The sequence below is a fragment of the Tamandua tetradactyla genome, chromosome 14, assembly GCF_023851605.1.
Source record: "Tamandua tetradactyla isolate mTamTet1 chromosome 14, mTamTet1.pri, whole genome shotgun sequence".
Taxonomy (NCBI): domain Eukaryota; kingdom Metazoa; phylum Chordata; class Mammalia; order Pilosa; family Myrmecophagidae; genus Tamandua; species Tamandua tetradactyla.
The window spans coordinates 91,776,067-91,794,883 of NC_135340.1; the positions used below are offsets into that span (position 1 = coordinate 91,776,067).

The 18,817-nt window shown below is 48.9% G+C and overlaps 1 protein-coding gene across 7 annotated transcripts in view; it reads right to left on the minus strand.

Annotated features, from left to right (window-relative positions):
- The window catches only part of IL16 (interleukin 16), a 130,707-nt gene that overhangs the window by 4,171 nt on the left and 107,719 nt on the right, over positions 1 to 18,817 (minus strand). For 4 of the 7 annotated variants that reach the window (XM_077128500.1, XM_077128501.1, XM_077128497.1 and 1 more), the window contains 6 exons: positions 17,264 to 17,351; positions 13,633 to 14,114; positions 9,525 to 9,729; positions 5,269 to 6,361; positions 3,482 to 3,650; positions 1,534 to 1,635 (listed from right to left, as the gene is read on the minus strand). In XM_077128500.1, coding sequence (XP_076984615.1) covers positions 1,534 to 1,635; positions 3,482 to 3,650; positions 5,269 to 6,361; positions 9,525 to 9,729; positions 13,633 to 14,114; positions 17,264 to 17,351 — 2,139 coding nt within the window. Of the gene's footprint in view, positions 1 to 1,533; positions 1,636 to 3,481; positions 3,651 to 5,268; positions 6,362 to 9,524; positions 9,730 to 11,066; positions 11,473 to 13,632; positions 14,115 to 17,263; positions 17,352 to 18,817 lie in introns of those variants that run through there. The other 3 variants (XM_077128498.1, XM_077128499.1, XM_077128502.1) reach the window with 3 other exon arrangements.

Consider the following 18,817-nt stretch of genomic DNA (forward strand, 5'->3'; position numbering starts at 1 on the left):
ATGTATATAGGTTTGGCCAGCATTCACTGCTTCCTCCTGGTTTATGAGTGGCTGCAAGGTCTCTGGGTGAATTGCCAGATGGGGTAGAGAGAGCAAAAACTCCAAGGTGCTATTCCATGGGCAAGCTCTCTTTTCTTCTTCTCAAATAGAAAGTAAAGCATTCCATCAGGAACCTTTTGACAACAGTTAATCACTACATGATTAGTGACGGAAATCGATATTATTGGCTGCATGTGCTTATCTGTGGTAGATAACTTATGAAGAGATGGAGGAAGCTGCTGCTCACATGTTATTGACTCTGAAGCCAGAAAGAATGTCCCAAGTTACTATTTCAAGGGATGTGTTATATTTCATGCTGGCTGATGCTGTGAGCTGGAAGATGTTGTCAGCTGGGCAAGGAGATGGAAACGAGTCCCCCACAGCCTACACACAGGATGTGCTAAGACAACAGTGCTGGGAGATGACAGTACTGCACTAGGCTCTGGAGAACGGAGTGGCCAGGTCACAGCTTGGCCCATGAAGTTGGGGTGACTAGAAAGCCACCTGGGTCAGGTACAAACTACCTAAGCAGAGGGCAGGGGACAGCAGCCAATGCCAATCTGTCTGTGTGGCTGGAGTAACACAGGGCCCACAGGAACAGATGGAGGAGGAACCAGGTCTGCTCCCCACCCCACACCTGCTCCCAGATGCTGAGCAGACTCAGGGCTGGACCACAAGATCCGAAGCCTCTGGCTCTCCATCCTGCTGTGTGGCCTGTGGATCCAGTAATTTTTGCTGCTCACTGCCAACATGGCCCCGTCGCTCTCCACCACAAGCAGTTCAGCTTTACAACTGCCCAGGTGGGCAAAACCAGGAAAGCAGCTCCCTTTGAAGTACCCCGCCTTCCTGAGGTGCCTTAGTATCCAGGTGAGACCTCTTTCTATCCACGCATGCTGGGCTACATATCAAAGCCAGGTTTTCAATCCTGGCTGTAGAGACTTAAAACAAAGCAAAACAAAACAAAACAAAAGCCCTGTGGTCATAAATCATTCTTCCCTAAATGTTCAGTGGTTTATATTTTCAAAAGGATATGCATGATATTGAATAAAATTTGGGTTGACTTTTTGAAATGGCCCTACAGAAGTGTCAAAGCTGCAGGCATGAGAGCCTCTCCCTTGGGAAATTCTGATTCAGTAGTTCAGGTGTGAGGCCGAGACATCTGTAGTTACTCTTAAAGCTCCACAAATGATTCATATTTCTTTGGTTATATCAAAGTTGTTTTTGGTATACAGAGAACTTCTTTGCTAAATTAAGGATAGTGATGGAGGCCAAAAATAGGGTCATGATAATGTTACTTACTAGTGGATAGACAAGGCGGGGGAGGGCAGAGCATACCTGAAAAGTTTGGGTCCTGATGGCTCCCCTTTAAAATACTGCTCCCTAAGAGCCTGCCCGGTGGCCTGGTGTCGGGGATTTCTCAGTCACCCGCACTAAGCCCCTGCCTGGCTCAGCCCTATTCTGGCTCCTCCATGCTCCCGTCACTGGGCCACTCACCGTGATCACCTTGTTTTCTAGATCCGCTCCTCCTGCCAAGCTGAACCCAAGGCCAGCCCCTTCCTCCTTGTGCAAGATGGTGACATGAATGCTGTCTAATTGCTGCAGAGGAAGAAAATGTAACTATACATGCACAACCATTTGAATGCAACAGTGAACAATTAAAAAATACTTTAAAGTGAGACTGATTTGATCTCAAATCCCAGTTGGTCAGGCTCCAAGTTATGCTCTCCTTAAACCTCAGTTTCAGCATCCAGAAAGGAGGACTGTACTTTCAGGAGCCCTGGGAAGCTCAGAAGAAGAAAAAGATGCCTATAAAGCAACAAACGTGGTTCTTTTCTCATATTCCATCCATGCCCACACTCATCCAGAGGGTGCCAGGTGCTGCTGAGTCAGCTGGTGGCCCAGCGTTTGGGATAACGTGGCTTTACCATTTCAAATTTTGGCAGGACGGATAAGGTTGTAGGACTTTGGGCCAACAAACCCAGGGGTCAGCACGGTTTTGCAGAAGCTGGTTGCTCCCTCTGTCTCCCTACTTCTCCACAGGTGCAGCGGCCACACCCGCGCACATCCCACCCTGACACACCTGCACATGGCGTGTCACATGTGCACATGGGCACATGGTACTGCCCAGCCAAGACGTGGGCTCACGGGAGCCAGGACAACCTCTCAGCACTATCTAGAATCAGGGTCTCAGGCTGCAATGCCTATGGGAGCCAGGAAAACAGCTCAAGTCGGCAAAGTGGGCAAAGTGGGCAGGTAGGCATTTAGGTGTGATGGGAATTAGAGAGGATTATTGTTTCAAATTTGGTAATTTTTTAAAAAAATTGCCATGCAAGTGAAATAAAATAAATCTGCTGCATGTGGCTCCAGGTTACACATTTGTGACCTTTTTTGGCTCTAGGGAATAAGCTTATGTCACAGAGTTCACTTGTCTGGGGCAAGTGACTTGCAGCTGGCTCTAAGATCCTTTGATTTGCATAAGACCTAAAAGGAAGCATGTACCTCACCACCCTCGCCAACCCCTAGTAGCCCAAGTGTCCCAACTGTTACCAAACTAGCAAGTTAATTGCCCTGTAGGAGGCTTTTATCAAATTTGAAAGCAGATATGCTCCAAACAAGACCCTAGGCAGTTATTTATGCAGCACTCCATTCTTTTCCTTGAGAGGAGAAGAGCCCTGAGGGATGCTCAGCCCAGTGCACAGGCCAGGGCGTTGGAGCTCAGGGCAGTCACAGACCAGGACAACTCCCGTCCATCAGGCTTAAACAGCCCGTGACTGGGGAGCTCCGGCTATGGTGTCCTCCCATGGAGAAGGAGGGTCTCCTCTTCCTCACCGCCCAGTCTGGGCGGTTCAGGGGCACTTTCGAATGCCTGGCCCCAGCTCCCCCAGCAGCTTCCGCTCCACACACCTCGGGGCCATGCGCAGATAGCTTGTCGGAAGTGAAGCTCTCAGAATGACTTGACTGAAGCACAGGGGCCCTTGAGAGCCCTGGGATCAGTCACCTCTCAGTGTGCAATGGCAATAATGAGAGTTCCAGGGTGAGAACTCTCATAAGCCACTCTGTTTACAATGGACAGCGAGCTCCTATGCAGAATGTCACCGGAGACTCACACCAGGCTGGTAGCCTGAGGTCATGGAACCAGATGAGTGCGCTGATCCCTGAGCCTCCCCTTTCTCATTTCAATCATGGTTGAAAAGATGCAATAAGACAATGTGTTGAAAGCACATCATTAACTAAAAAGCTCCCTTGACACGGCAGGTCATACTAGGGCCAAGTGATACAATGTCCCTCTCTAAGGGCAGAGCAAAACCCAGGTCGGGGGTCAGCGCCTGGGGCTGCGTCCTGGAGCTCAAGGAACAAAGCACTGTCCCTCTGACCCAACAGAGGTGACGGCACAGCCCAAAATAAGCCTTGGTCACCGTTCATGCTTACAAATGAAACCTACCTTTAATGTAGCTTCATCCAGAACCTTCACTTCCTCTATGAGCTTCTTTAATTCCTCTGAGCTCAGCAGGGAGATAACCGACTGGCTGGATTGAGGGGCGCAGGAGCCCGAGACTTCAGCTTCCTTGGGCTCAGTCAGACCCTCTGTATATTCTCTCAGCTCCGAAAGGCTTCCATAGGGAAAGCAGCACACAGTTTGCATAATATTAGTAAAAGCTAACGTTTACTGTATCATTACTATATCACAGGCATGACACTAAGTGCTCATTATTTGATGTAGTCAATTGATGAGTAGATATTAACATCCCTCTCCTATAGAGATGAGGAAATTGGGCTTAAACAGGGTAAATACTTATCTGTGGTTACACAGCTAACACATGCCAAGATCCAGGATTCAGAATCACAGCTCATGGTGTGTCTATTTCCAAAATCCACATCTTAAACCTCAGCACTTCACTCCACGGTGCATCTGATGCTTTGGACAACTGACACTAACAGCACAGTTGGAACACCACCAAGGCACCCAGCTTAGCCTAAACGGTATGCCCTGCCTTCCAGCCGCACTCTCACTTCTTCTATTTCTCACAATGTAGTCAGCTTCTGCCTATCCCACATTAGCCCCTAGCAACTACACCAGGTACCTCTGGACCCCAACCGACTTTCTTTGTCTTCTGAACTCATCTTGGTACATGCAGCTATTTTTTCCAGTTACATTTCATGGTTTGCTTGAAACAGTGGTTTTGGTAATAGGAGATTATGCCTCCAATTGTCAAATGTTTACTGCTAAAAGGTGAAGGGGGCTTCTCCAGCCTTCAATTCTAATGTGGAGCCTCCCAGTTCCTTTCAGCCAGAAAGAGCAAACAAATGGGGAATCCAAATGTTACAGGCTCTAGTCTAAGATGGACCAACCCTTAGACCCATGCATGGGGTGCTCTGGCACTTTAGACCCTGCCCTTGGTGTGTCTTTCAGGGAACTCCATGTTCCCTCCAGGTCATCTGTCTGGAACCTGAAGGAATGTCTAGGTCAGAGGTTCTCAAGCATTTCTCAGTAGCATAACAATAAATAAAATGGATAAATGCAGAACTCATCTGAGGGAAGAGGGAAGAGGGAAGACCAAGCCCCAACCCTGGAGTAGGAGTTCCAGGGCATCTCTAGAGAGCCTCTCAGGTCTGTGGGGCAGGACTAGGCCACCTCCTAATTTCAATCAGAGGTAACTAAAGGTGCAAGGAACCTTCTCATGGTCGGGAGTCATTCCCTGAGCTGGGTCTAAAGTCCAGACGTCGTCTCAGTCCAGGATACTGAACCCACACGCACAGACCAAGTGGATTCCTTATGGGCAGCAGCAAGAGTCCCAAGGGAGAAACCTGTAGTCCCGTCTGGTCTTCTGGAGCTGCAGCAGGACATGTCAGCTGTACACTGACCTCCAGCAGGGGACCAGTCCACCCTTACCTCCCACCTCACGCCAACTGCTGTGAAAACTCAATATGCAAGACAGAGGTGTAACACACACACACACACATGGACTCAGACGAATACATACACATAAAAGAGCAGGAGGAACAATGCTTTCACCAGGATATCTGAGAAATTTTTAAAAAGATATATAATCGTGGTGAGGAATACACAATTATGTGATGATACTGTGAGCCATTGATTGTACACCATGTATGGAATGCATGTGTGTGAAGATTTCTCAGTAAAAATATATTTTTTTAAAAAGATACATAGAAATATAAAAGTAAAAAAGATGAGAAAGAAGTAGAGAAACACTGCATGTAGACACTCACTTGAGTGAGAACCCTGTGTCCAAGGCAAGCGTTTCAGCAGAATAATTTGCTGCTGGCTCTTCTTCGGAAGACTGCGTTGGAGATGCTGCCTCCTTGGAGATGCAGGGAGTCTGGCCACAGGATACTGAAGATGGAAGGCACAGCAAGGATTTCATGACTGCCGATGATACTCGGCTGCTGATGGAGTAGAGTTTACTGGCCTTTTCATCTGGTGGCTTCACCTCACACAACTGGGTTCTGGTCAGGGGGAAGCTTCGTGCCCGCTGGCTTGGCATCTTGACAATTGGGTTTTGAGAGTTCTCAGTCTTTGCTGACAGCAGCCTCGAGAGAGGATCTGGGTCAGGGGGGAGGGTTTTCTGAGCGGGCTGCAGCCCTGGGGGAGAGGACTCAGAGACACCGGGGTCACTGGCCTCTGACGCTGCAGGGGAACCTGAGGGCAGCAGCTCTTTCTCTGGCAGCTGTTGCTCAACAGTGGCTGGAGCCCTTTGCACAAAGAGGCCTGAACCCCGTCCTCCCTCTTGCTTCCCAAGAGGTTTTGCTGCCTCTCCGAGGGAGGACTGGAGACTCAGTCTCTGGGATCCTTTGTCGGGTAGTGGAGAGGAGCCGAAGGTTTCAAAGGAGCTGATTCTCAGCTTAATGGAGGAGGAGGCAGCCCGCGAGTGGGGCCCAGGATGCTCCCTGGATGTAGGTGTTGGCTGGGGGGATGATGCTGCATCAGACAGCCTTTTTGGGTCTGGAGCACGATTCCTCAAACCTTTCAAGCTTTGGCGAAACCAGGCTGGCTTGGGGGCCACAGGAGGTCCCTTCTTCATAGTGCTGTTGTCTGCTGACTTGCAGACTTTGGGAGCACCCTCGGCAGTGTCCAGTCTTGGTGGGGCCCCATCTGAGTGACCCTGCACCCTCTCTTCCTCACCCAGGTTGACATTGGGCTGTAGAGGCAGGTGGCCATGGTTCTCACTCATGATAGGGCTAAATAAGTTTTTGATGCAATCAGAAATTCTAACCCAAGGGTCTTCAGCTGTGGTATCAAGGCTATAGTCCATCCGAGCCTGCCTCTTAAGCAGTGGGTGTTTTATTGGGGATGTTTGAGTCACTAGGAAACAGAAACAAGGCAAAAGCTGCACAGTTACACCTTACTGTAATTTTCCCGCTTAAGTTCGAGCTTCAAAGCTGAAAAGCAAGAAGGATTTAATGGAGGGGACTAAGATGGGTGCATCCCCAGTTGGGTACATTCCAGGTGCTAGTCACCTGCCCGAAGTACAACAGGGAGGGCTGCAGAACCAGAGGGGGAGTTGACTTCGTAGCACCCTAGCACTGCAGAGCTGGAAGGGTGCTCAGGGAATTTCTGGTCTGGTCTCTGGCATTTTACAATTTACAACATTCACGAAGGGTGAAGGGCTGGGTGACAGCAGAGCTGAGGCTAGACCCCCCGTCTCCTGACTCCCCATGTTCATGTCCTTTCCTCTACACTAAGCAGCTTTCCAAATAACTCATTAAAAACTTAAAAGCTGAAGCCCTTCTCTTGTCTTTTAAACTTTTACACTAGAGGTCACGCATGGTTGGCCATATTTTGCTTGAACCACCCATGTCATCAAAAAGCAACGGTAGCTTCATCCGGATATTGCAACTTTCCACTGTTTCCCAAATCCCAACCAACAATATTCCTGAAAACTTTAAAGAATAACTTGGGTTTTATCTAAGATGCTGTAATAGTTTTTCCTATTAAGTTTATTTTTTCTGACACTTAAAGCCTCCAGATGGTTCCTATGGCCCCAGAAGCCCAGAGGTACCAGGCTCTCCAAGAATATCAGCCAGTTTCATTCCTCTACCCCGTAGTGCTGACACCCCTTTTCAGCATGAAAAATCAGAATGGTCATTGCCCAGATATTCCTGAAGACTGAGAGAATGATCAAATGAGAAAGTGGAGTTGCAACTACGAAATGGGTTTTAATAAATGTTTATGACTGCTGACTCATTATATAGATTTATTTTTTTAGTTTCTAGTATATTAGAATAGCCAGAGGGAAATACCTGAAATTGCTGAACTGTAGTCCAGTAGGCTTGATTTTTGAGAATGACTGTGTATCTATACAACTTTCCTCTTGTGACTGTGTGATAGTGAAAACCTTGGGACTGACACCCCCTTTATCCAGTGTGTGGGCAGATGAGGAATAAAATAAAGACAAGCATGAAAAAAATATATTAATATGTTGGGAAAATGGGGGAAAAATACTCCTACGTAAACTATGGACAATAGATAGTAGTACTTCTTTGATAATCTTTCATCAATTGTAACAAATGTAACTACTGTTAAAAAAAAAGTAGAATTAGTGCTATCAATTGTAACACATTTTCTTCTGGTGGGAGCTGTATGGGAATCCTGTATGTTATGCATGATTGTTCTGTAAACCTACAACTTCTCTAATAAAATATTTTTTCTAACAAAATAAAGCATGGCCAGGCCTTCGGAGGGGGCACTCCAGCTCATCACACGCCTCACCCTCCCTCTCTCCTGGTAGCATTTCACACATGTCCTCATCTACCTGGCCTTGCAGTCATGTGAGTTTGGTCCTCTCCCTACACACAGGTGATTAACTAGCTTGCTCAGCAGAGGAGGGTTTTGAGTACCTAAAGAGCCTGTGGGAAGCATGCAGGTGGAAAGATGCTCTATGACAGTGAGTCCTGACTACACACTGGAACCTGTGGAGCTGTAAAACCTGCTGCCTCCCACACCCGAGATTCTGATTCAAGGCACCTGGGCTGCAGCCTGGGCCATGCAGTTGCTGCACCCCACAGGTGATGCCAGCCTGTGTCCTGCTCTTAGAAGTTGCCAAGACCTCAGACACATGCCCTACCAACGCCAAGTTCAGCCCTTCACAGAGAGCAGTAGATGGGGGTCTTTCTTGGAAGCAGCATTGAACCAGCTTCCCATCTGGGCTGGTAGGGGAGGCACTGCCCTTGACCCTCTTTCCCAGGGAGATTTTCTGCCTTGGCCTCCAGTCTGACCTGTCCCCAGTTAAGAAAGAGTACACTGCTCTGGTTTTGTGAGTTGGGGGGTGTCTGTTGCAGGAAAGCAGCCCAGCTTAAGGTGAACTGATTCCTCCTGTCCCATGCCTCAGTGCCGGGCCCCAGCGGAAACAAACTAGGCAGAGCATTAAGACCTTATGGTCTCAAAGAGAAGCTCTGTGTGGTCCCCAAGACCTGAGTGGTTACGACTGAAGCTGGGACCTTGGCAGGTGAGTCCAGCCCTCCCAGTCTGTGTCTGCATTTATGAAATACTCTGCTTCGAGGGGCTGCTGGTGTGAGAATTGGGAGTCAGGTTCTATGGGCAAACCTTTGCAAACTTGGAGCTCTTGCCAGTAGAACACCAAGGCATCGCCTGCTGCCTTGCTTAATTAAGATGGCTAAGGGAAGAGAGAGTGGAGAAGGAGGGTTCTCCTTTAGTTGGGGACTTGCTCTGCAAGAGATGTGCCGGAGCTTTCCATTCACTTAACCCTCCAGGAGCTTTTCACATGCTTTGTATGTAGGAATTCTCAAACTGGCATACAGTTTGTAGCCAAAATATTCATTTCTCCGCTTTCCCTGGAGGCAGGAATGGGCTTATCTCTGCTCACTCTCTCCCCCGCACCTAGCACAGGGCTCCCTGCAGCCAGAACCCACTATGCTGTTGCTGATCGACTCGTATGTGTATGTCGGGGTGCTCTGTGACGCTCACACCTTGCTGATGAGTGACTCACGGCTCAGAAAGTAAGTTGCCTGGAACCACACAGTTGGCTTCCTGCAGCACCTACTCTCTTTCCACACACTACTAAGCATTCAGCCCATGTCTCAGCATTTCCAAAATGCCATCCAAGCACACCCTTTCCATCTGCCACATGGACATGGTGACCCCCAGGGAAATACTATTCATACTTTTCTGACATTGCATTCTCGAACTTGGAAATACCAAACACAACATGCTAAAAATTGATGCTTTAGAGTCAGCTACCCAGGATGGGGGTGGTGTGTCTTCGGCCCTCTTCTCAAGAGCTCCATCCTCCAGTTGACTGCCTGGATTGGCATGCATCCCCTTATTAAAAAGTTGTCCCTCACTGCCGCCATGCCAGGTGTGCAGCTGCAACCAGGTTTCCCACTGGCACACCCTAGACAGCGCCTCCACTGTCCTGCCCATGGTGTCTTGGGACCCCAGACTCTTCATCGGCCCAAGTCCAGCCATCCTGTCCAGGCAGAACACTCTGATCCTCAGGCCAACTCACCTTCTTGACTTTGTCCCCAGGCCCTTTCCTGGGAAGGTCTAGATAAAAGCCTACCTGGGCCGGCTCTCCTCCCAGGCTCGCCCTCAGTGGCGGTGATTGTCTGCAAGGCCGCTCGGTGCCCTGGGCAGCAGACAACAGGGCATGGGGTTCTCCCTGCTGCGTCTTCCTGTGGCAGCGGCAGTCGTGGCAGCAGCTCCCTTGCTTCCTGTGGTGTAAACAGGAAGTAAGAGCGTGTCAAAACGGCAGCCTCTGGCTGCGAGAAGGCCAGGCACACTGTGACTGCGACTGGAGAGCAAACATTAAACTGCTTTGGATGACAGGTTCATAACAGCATTGTAAAGAGAGTCCTTTCCTGACACGGGAGAGCTGGCAGCTCCTCGGGGCCCAGGGAACCCCCTTCCTTTTAAGGAACTGGGACCCAGACCCGGGGCTCGTACTATTGACATACATGAAGACCCTGGGCTCTCTGTGCTAGGAAAAGAGGCTGGGGATGTTGGAGAGAGTGGGAACTGCTTTATCTACAGCGAATCCTGGCTAACGACCTGCCCTAGGAGGTACAAAGCAGTGTTGAAACAAGGAAGCAAAAGGCCCAGTCTTGTCCTCTCTAAATTAAGGTTAGAACACTCGAAGCGAAATACTTGTCAAGAGCTTTCTGTGTGGCTGCTCATGATCTAAGTATTTAGTATGCACACTGCAAAGGATGGCACCTGTGCCGGTGCTCCCCTCCGCAGCTGTTACAGGAGCTTACCGATCTATTCCGGAATTGGTTTTCCCTGGTGACTATGGGTGCGGTTTTAGGCTCTTTATAAAATGGCTTGAGGAATAAATGGACCAGGCACCCAATAAGTACATAATATTTGAGGAGAGTCTGGATTATAATATAGTATGGAAAAGATGTCGTCAAAACCCAGTTCTGCCCAGAGAGGTAGAGAAGGCTTCCCTGGGCTTTTTGTCTTGGTTTTTGAACAAGTAAGAATTTTTTAGGCAGAACAAGAGTATTCCAGAGAGATATACACAAACACAGAGGAAGGAACAGTGTGATGCCTTCTCAGAAAAAAAGAATAAGAAGGCAGGTACCACAAAAAGAGCCCTTACGTTAGTTCCCCTACAAGAGTAATGCTTTCCCATGTCCCATTCGTTGTACGGCTAGATGCAGTGACGGTCTCTCTGACAAGGCTGCAGCCCACCTTACCAAGAAGGAAGAAAGGCCAGAGTAACAAATGCATAATTTGGGGCTAAAAAAGAAATGGCAGATTTCCATGGCCTTAGACTTAATATCTACACTGGCAATAAACATTCTTTGGGGAAGAAATGTCTACAAAAGCCAGACACGTATTTACAAAACATTGAAATGTCTTCCTCACCTCAGCCCAAGTTCTCTTTTGCAGACCTGAGCTTTAGGGGAGCATTGTCAAAATACTGAGCGATTAATAAGCTCAAAGGAATCATGGGGTTTCTTGAAATAGCCCCTTTGGAGAAGCAAGGTATGGCCACAGCATTACAAGCGCAAAATATTAGGCTGATGGTACGTAAAACACTTACCACACAGGAAAAAATGGCATGCAACTGACATTTAACTTCATCTGTAAGGTGACATCTGTCTACATCCAAAAATTGTTGGCACTTTCATAGACAGACCCTCTCGTTACCAACCACAGAAGTCAAAGCAACTGCACAGCTTGGGACAGATGCAAATATGTTTTGTCTTTCAGTCAACACATCTGACGTCAACTCCTCATCATGGAAAGTTATTTTAAATTAGCTCTGGAAATGAACTGGTCTTGCTCAAAGGTTTCTCTGAATTGTATTTCCTGGCACTGTGCTTGGTGGACAAGGGAGAAGAAGAGAGGAGGAAAGGAGGACAGAGATGTGAATTAGCATGGAGTGGGGGAGACGCTGTTTAAAAAACGGGCGACAGTTGGAGTTCTTCTGTAAAAGGGAGAGATCGCTCTTTCGCTGAGATGACATCCTGCGGGTTATTTTGGTCGTGGAAGTGAAGCTCCCTTGAGCTATAACGGATGGGAAAGATTGGGGGCTGTCCATTAGCAGCTTCAGAAGGGTCTTGAGACCCTGGAAAGAAAAGACTCTGAAGATGATAAACATAGATAGATCAGCGAGATAAATACAGAAGTTAGATACAGAATTAGACATAGATAAACAGGAGCCAGCCATATAGAGACATACACACGGACACAGATAGATAGATGGACAGATAGACAGATACAGATGCACAGAAACACAGATAGATATAAGGAGATAGATTTCTAAGGGGCCAAGGAGAAAAATGCCCAATGAGAAATCCCCTGTAGCAGGAACAGCCCAGGAAATGTTAAGAGTGACACAAAGTAAATCATTTCCTGTTTTCTGCTGTGCTATGAGCTCCCTACGCCCTATACTGCAGTGTGTGACCCCCGCACCCAGTGAAAGTGCGCCGCACACCGCAGCCTTGCGTGGCTGTGCTTTGGGAGAGGGTGTGGGCGGCAGGAGGGCCTGCAGGCCACGTGGGCAGAGAGGCCGTGGAGGAGAGCGGCTGCAGACTGGCCTCCACGCTGGGAGGGGCCCAGGAGGGACGACGGCCTCAGCTGCGATGGGTTGTGATGAGGTGGGACAGGGTGCCGTGGATGAGGGAAGGTTAATTGTGAGAAAACAACCCTTTCCTGGCCTTCCCCGGCAGAACCCAGCTTCTGGCCTCCCCACTGGGGGACACTTCCTGTCCTCCACGGGCCCCCGACACGGCAGCCCAGGGCAGTCTGATGGAACTGGGCAGGCCTGCACTGGCTACTCCAAGGCCACGTCTTGTTCTGCAGGATCAAGGCGCAGAGCCTGGCTCCTCCGCCTGCCCACGCCTCACGTCTCAGGCCCAGGGAAAGGAAATACTTGCTTAGTGGAAAAGGGAAGGAGGCACAGATATGGTCCCACACCTCCACACTGCTAAGCCAACCACATCCTGCCGCCTCTCTGCACCCTGGCTCCCTCCTCCTTCTTCACTTTCACCCTCCCCACTCTCCAAAGCCTCCCCCTCCTGCACGACTCCTGAAGTTCTCTGGCCCTTATGACAGATTGTTGGAAGGGATATCCAGAGGCCCCCAAGCCCACCTGCCAGTGACGGCAGCTACTGAGGTAAGGATACAAAAGGCAGCACGTGTGGTGGTTGACAGTGAGAGAGAAGGGGTCAGACCAGTCTAGGTCTAGGTTTAAACCCTGTCTCTACTGCCCACTAGCCATGTAAACGTGGGTGTCACTGTGACCCTTTGTGCCACTGGGACCATCACCCCCTGTGGCTACAAGGATTAACTGAGACAATATGCATAAAATGCTTGGCACAGTGCTTAGGCATAAAAACAGCTCAAGGGTAGCCACTGCCTAGCCTACAGTTTGCCTTCTTTTACGGCCGTTGGAAGGGGCTGTATGAAGACGGAAAATGGGGTCTCGGAGGGGCATGAAAAGGGAAGAATCACTGTAAGGGACACAGCCTCAGATTGTCAGGCACTTCACAGAAGAGATGACATTTATTCCTCACAAAAGCCCCTTGAGGCACCCTTGAAACTCAGCCCTGATTAACAAGAGGCTAAGACACTGTGTTCCCCCAGGGCTCCTCAGCTCAGGAATGAGAAGACAGCCTAAGCGGACAGAACCAGGAGCAAACTTCTCACCCCCACACTGACCCCTCCCTCACTGCACGGGGTGAGGTGCTCCTGCCCTTCTGGTGCCTGAGGCAGGACCGCGGTAGACTCTGCCAGGTAGGAGAACACCTGCAGGTCCACGCCCCAAGGACCTTGCCCCACTCCCTCCCAGGATGGCCCCCAGAGCTCGACAAGCACCCCAGGGTGAGCCTGAAAACTGATCCACACGAAAGGAACGTCACTGTCCAGTGGGTGAAGGATGAGAACCCGAAGCCGGCGAACAGGACTGGGCCCTCCATTCTCGATGTGCCAGGCTTCAAACCCATCTTCCTGCACCCAGGCCTAAGCTTGACTTGAGTCTCTTTCTTCTGGTAACAGACAGAAGAGGAGGAATCTTCATTCAGCCACAGCCATCGCTGACGCTGCTCAGGAGCAGCCATGCTCGCATCAGGAGAGCACGCGAGCCGTGGGACTCGGCCCCTTACCTGGCTGCAGGTGGGCAACGTCTGCCCAGCAGGGCGCGAGCAATCCGCACTCTCTCCCGGGCTCCTCTGAGGATCACTGTCACTTTTAAAGTATTTTCTGGGTGGAGGCTTGGGCTTGGAGGACGTGGGCTTTCTCACCAAAATCTCAAAGGATTTCTTCAGTCTTAGCGGCGGGTGGCTGTCCCGGCTCCCAGAGACGGGCGGGCTCTCCTCAAGGGGCTTGGACTCTGCCGAGGATGGCACCCTGGGCTCCCGCTCGAGGGGCCGGCTGGGGACACGTGTGCTGATGTCCAGGTCAGAGGGCTGCGGCTCACTGCCACAGCCGCTGCTGGGGCTCCTTCCTGGGGACCCAGCCACATAGCTGCTGTCGCTGCTGGACCGGACCATGACTTTCTGGGCCCTGCGAAGCAGGGGTGCTGAGTTCTCCCGCGCCTTCTCCAAGGTGGGCCGCCCATGCCAGCTGCTCTCCAGCCTTTTGACGCCTGCATTGGAAGCACAAGGGAACATTTGCAGCTGAACTTTGGGAGACAAAATCATCCCTGACATTGCTCAGTGTGGCCACAGGCAGCACACTGCACACCCAAGCTGCCGGCTGGAGTTTGGGGCCTGGCAGTATGGACTCTGGTGAACCGTACGCCTCCATGTAGAGGAAAGCCATTGTGCTGGTGTGACGCTATTATGTGCCCCCATTAAAGCCATGCCCTTTAATCCTCATTCAATAGTGCTGGGCGGAATCTTTCTTATTCTTTCCATGGATATGTGACCCACCCAATTGTGGGTGGTAACTTTTGATTAGATGGTCTCCATGGAGATGTGTCTCCACCCATTCAAGGTGGGGCTGCCTACTGGGCCCTTTAAGAGGGACCATTTTTGAAAAAAGCTTTAGAGCCATGAGAACCACCAGAACCAACAGAGCCAACAGAACAGACAGAGCCCCTGGGAAGCCGTGAAGAGAAAGCAAGCAGATCTCCGATGTGCCTTTCCAGCTGAGGGAGAAACCCTGAACTTCATCAGCCTTTGTGAACCAAGATATCTTTCCCTGGATGCCTCAGATTGGACATTTTTATAGCCTTGCCTTAATTTGCACAGTTCTAAGGCCAAATTACAGTTCTTAATTTGGCCTTAGAACTGTAAACTTGCAACTTAGTAATTCTTCTTTATAAAGCCGTTCCATTTCTGGTGTATCGCATTCCGGCAGCTTTCACACTACAACAGGCATGCACTTGTCTGAGCCCCCGTGTGATGGACACACAGACGCACCACCCAGACTGCCCATCCAGGAAGGACTTGCGACTCTGCCGCAGGGAGCTGCCTCACCTAACGAAACGGCTCATCTCAGTGTCTGTGGGAGAGGGGTCATAAAGGCCCACTCGTTTCTGCCTAACGTGGCCCAATTCTCAGGGGTCATTTTAGCTTCAGAGCTCCAGTGGGTGACGGAAGCTGCTGAGACACAGGCTCAGTTGGACTTCTCCCTCTACCCTCCCCTGCTTCCTTCTCCTCCCTCCCACAGACATCGAACCCAAGGACATTCTCTAATAAACATCCTAAACCAAACTCCATCTCAGAGTCTGCTTCCTGAGGGACCCAACTGTGCCAATTTGAAAGGATTATGTGCCCTAGAAAAGTCATGTTTTAATCCTGATCCATCTTGTGGAGACAACTGTTTCCTTTAAGCCCTATTTAGAACTGTCGGTTGGAATCCTTTGTTTAGATTATCTCCACAGAGACGTGACACACCCAGTTATGGGTATTAATCTTTGATAAGAGGGAGATGTGACTCCACCCATTCCAGGTGGGTCGTGATTAGTTTACTAGAATCCTCTAAAAGAGGAAGCATTTTGGAAAAAGCTTCAGAGCCACGAGAGCCCATGCAGGCAGAGACTTTTGGAGATGAAGAAGGAAAATGCCCCCAGAGGAGCTTCTTGAAACAAGAAACCTGGAGAAGAAAGCTGGCAGACCTTGTCATGTTTACCACGTGCCTTTCCAGTTGAGAGAGAAACCCTGAACTTCATTGGCCTTTCTTGAGTGAAGGTAACCTCTTGTTGGTGCCTTAATTTGGACATTTTCACAGCCTTAGAACTGTGAACTTGCAACTTAATAAATCTCACATTTTAAAAGCTGTTCCGTTTCTGGTATATTCCATTCCAGCAGCTAGCAAATGCGAACACCAAGTTTTAACACTCTATTTCCTCATCCGTAAAATGGGCATAAAATTCTGAGGTTACTGGGCTTGTTTTAGGCTCAATATCCAAGAAAGAGAACATTTGTGAAGTCTCTTTGAACCCTCTTCCAAGAGGTGACCCTTTCTTTCGAGGTAAGGATGAAGTGAGGCCAGAAAAATCACTGTTTCTTAGCCATAGCCTCCTTCCCTCTTCCACTCTGCACCCAGCCTTTCCTTCTGGTTCTCGCCCCCCTGCTGTCCCCACATTTCCCAGCCCTGGTGCCATCCTTGGCCCTTCACTCTAGTGGCAAACTGTCAGGGGTGTCCCTTTCCTAGAATCACAAGGCAGGGGAGTGGAAGCGGACGGATCCCAGCCTCCTGCCCAACTCCCAGCTCTCCCCATGGGACATCCAGAGCCCTCGCCTTGCGAGTAGCACCTGCCTTAGGAGACAGCCGAGGCTGGCCAAGCGAGTCATTCAAATCCTCTTTTAAAGAGTTGCTGTGGGCAGGCCACGGGGGCTCAGCAGGCAGAGTTCTCGCCTGCCATGCAAGAGACCCGGGTTCAATTCCCGGTGCCGGCCCATGCAAAAATAAATAAATAAACAATAGAGTTGCTTTCCCCTGGTTGTAAACTAGTGCATCCTCATCAGCGAAATTCAGCGACATGAAGGAAGGAATGAAAGTACAATTCAACTGCAGCCCTATCAATCAATCTGTCAAGATTTTGGTGAGTTCCTTTGTCATCGTTTCCTAAGCATATGTATGTCGGGTAAGTGGAAATGGTACAACATAGGCAAAATAAAATTTGGGGTCCCACCTTTTTCTCTGAACGTTTTTTCAGATTATTTAACCTCCTTGTCAAGTGTTGGGACCAATGTTTGCACACTATTGAGCCACATGGATGCTCCATGGTGACGTGGCTAGTGCCTGGGCCCTGAGGCAGCGAGAGTCTGGCACTGGAGTCAGCCAGCTGGGCTCCTGTCCCAGAGCCTCTGCACACTAAGTGGTGTGGTTTTGGTGAGGGCCTCATTTTGTCCAATAAAGTATGCATAAAAATGGGATGTGAAGAGTCAGCAAAATAGTCCATGAAAATAAATTAGCACAGGGTCTGCAACATCAATGGAAATTCAACAAATGTTAGAGATAATTATATCTAAATGTTTCTGTTATTATAAAGTAGGGATTATAAATTCAAATGCCTACAAGATAACAGGTGGTGGTGTGGACTGCAGAGAGCACCTGCCCCATTTAAAATAATTTAAAATTAAGACATTTAAAAAATCCTGTGCCTGCCAAACAAAGGAAAAATGTGAGCCAAATTTAGCTGGTGGGCTGCCAGCTTTCAATCCTTGTCTATGTGCCATGTTCCGATGGCTATTCTTATTTATCCCTGGAATAGACAGTGAGTTAAACCCTGAGCTTTCTAAGGAGGCAAAAATATTTCAAGTAAAAGTCTATCATTTCCCTTACCTTCCAGACTCCATTGATGCCTCTCCTTTCCAAACTTGTTGTTCTCCACAGCCTGGGCCACAGCTTCAATGAGTTTCTGTTCCGAGACCTAGGGCACATCGCGTCATTTCTCAGCTGGGGTGCGCACTGCATCAGACTCCAAGCACTGGACCAGCTTCCAGGCTGGGCCCCTGGATTCTAGTTTGTTCCCTTCCAGCCCACGTGGAAAACTGCTGACAAATTCCACCTCCAGAAATACCCTTGGTATCAAGGGTTCCCCAGTATCTTCAAGAAAAAGTCCAAAAACCCCAGAGTGTAGAATGCTGGTGATTAAATATGCAAATTAAAAAATGTTTTCACATAAGGGAGAACAGATGAATGTCCGTGTTGCAAATAGACGGTATATGGGAAAAAGTACAATCGATGTAAGCTAGGGTCTAGTGTCATCAGTAACACTGTACTATGTTTCCACTGAATGTAACAAAGGCCTTATGCCAAAACTGCATGTCAACAGGCGGGGGACATGGGGGAGAGGTATGGATTCTGTGTGGAAGAAAAGGAAATGTCTTCAGATGGAGTATGGTGGTGAGGGCATGTCTATACAATTAGGCCAGATTGTATGATATGGGAATAAAACTGTTTAAAATTGAACAGAGAGAAACAAGTGCTAGAGAGAATGTGGAGAAAGAGATGGACCTATTCACTGTTGGTAGGGAGCTGAGAGAAGCAGCCCTTGGAGGGCAGTGTGGGGGTCCCACAGGAGGCTATGGGTGGGGTTGCCATGTGATCCTGAAACCCCGTTGCTCAGTACAGACCTGGAGGAACTGAGTGTGGGACACGAACGGACATTTGCACACTAGTGTTTATGACAGCAATGTTCCCAGTTCATTGGATGGAGGACTAAGTGGATGGAGGTGCCCTAAGATACAATAGCTGAGGAGGGGAAGGGGAACCGTGGTGTATACATACAGTGGACTACTGAGAGGCACAGGAAGGAATGAGGCTGTGAGGCATGCAAGTAGATGAATGAACCTTAAGAGCTGTATGTTAAATGAAATGTCAGAAACAAATAGACAAATATTATGCCTCAATCATATGGACTAATAATAATATAAAAATCTGGTGAACTAAAGTTGAGAGCATGGGTTATCAGACTGGGGCTTATTATAAAGGGCCCTAGATTGTGAACTCTTACAGCAGTCACATCAGTTCAGGAGGCGTAATTGTTAATTCTAAATCCTGAGATACTGTGCTTTTTGTCTATAACATGGTCTTTCCCAGAAACTTCGGGTATTTATGTGACACCTGAGACTTGGAGTTAGACACTGAAGCTATGAAAGTCAGCATCACCCCACACAGGAGCAGCAGACACTGAGGAGAGGCAGGAATGAAGCTGATCTGATGGGACCAAGACATATCAGAAGACTGGGTAGAAGATGATATCACCCATGCTTTAAAACTTCAACTTCTGTGTGAGACTAAAGGAAGAGAAGTTTATTTGGTGAAAAATTAATATTTTGGGTCATGTATTTCCTAATTTAACTTGTACGGTCAGTTTAGTTAACACCATAAGTA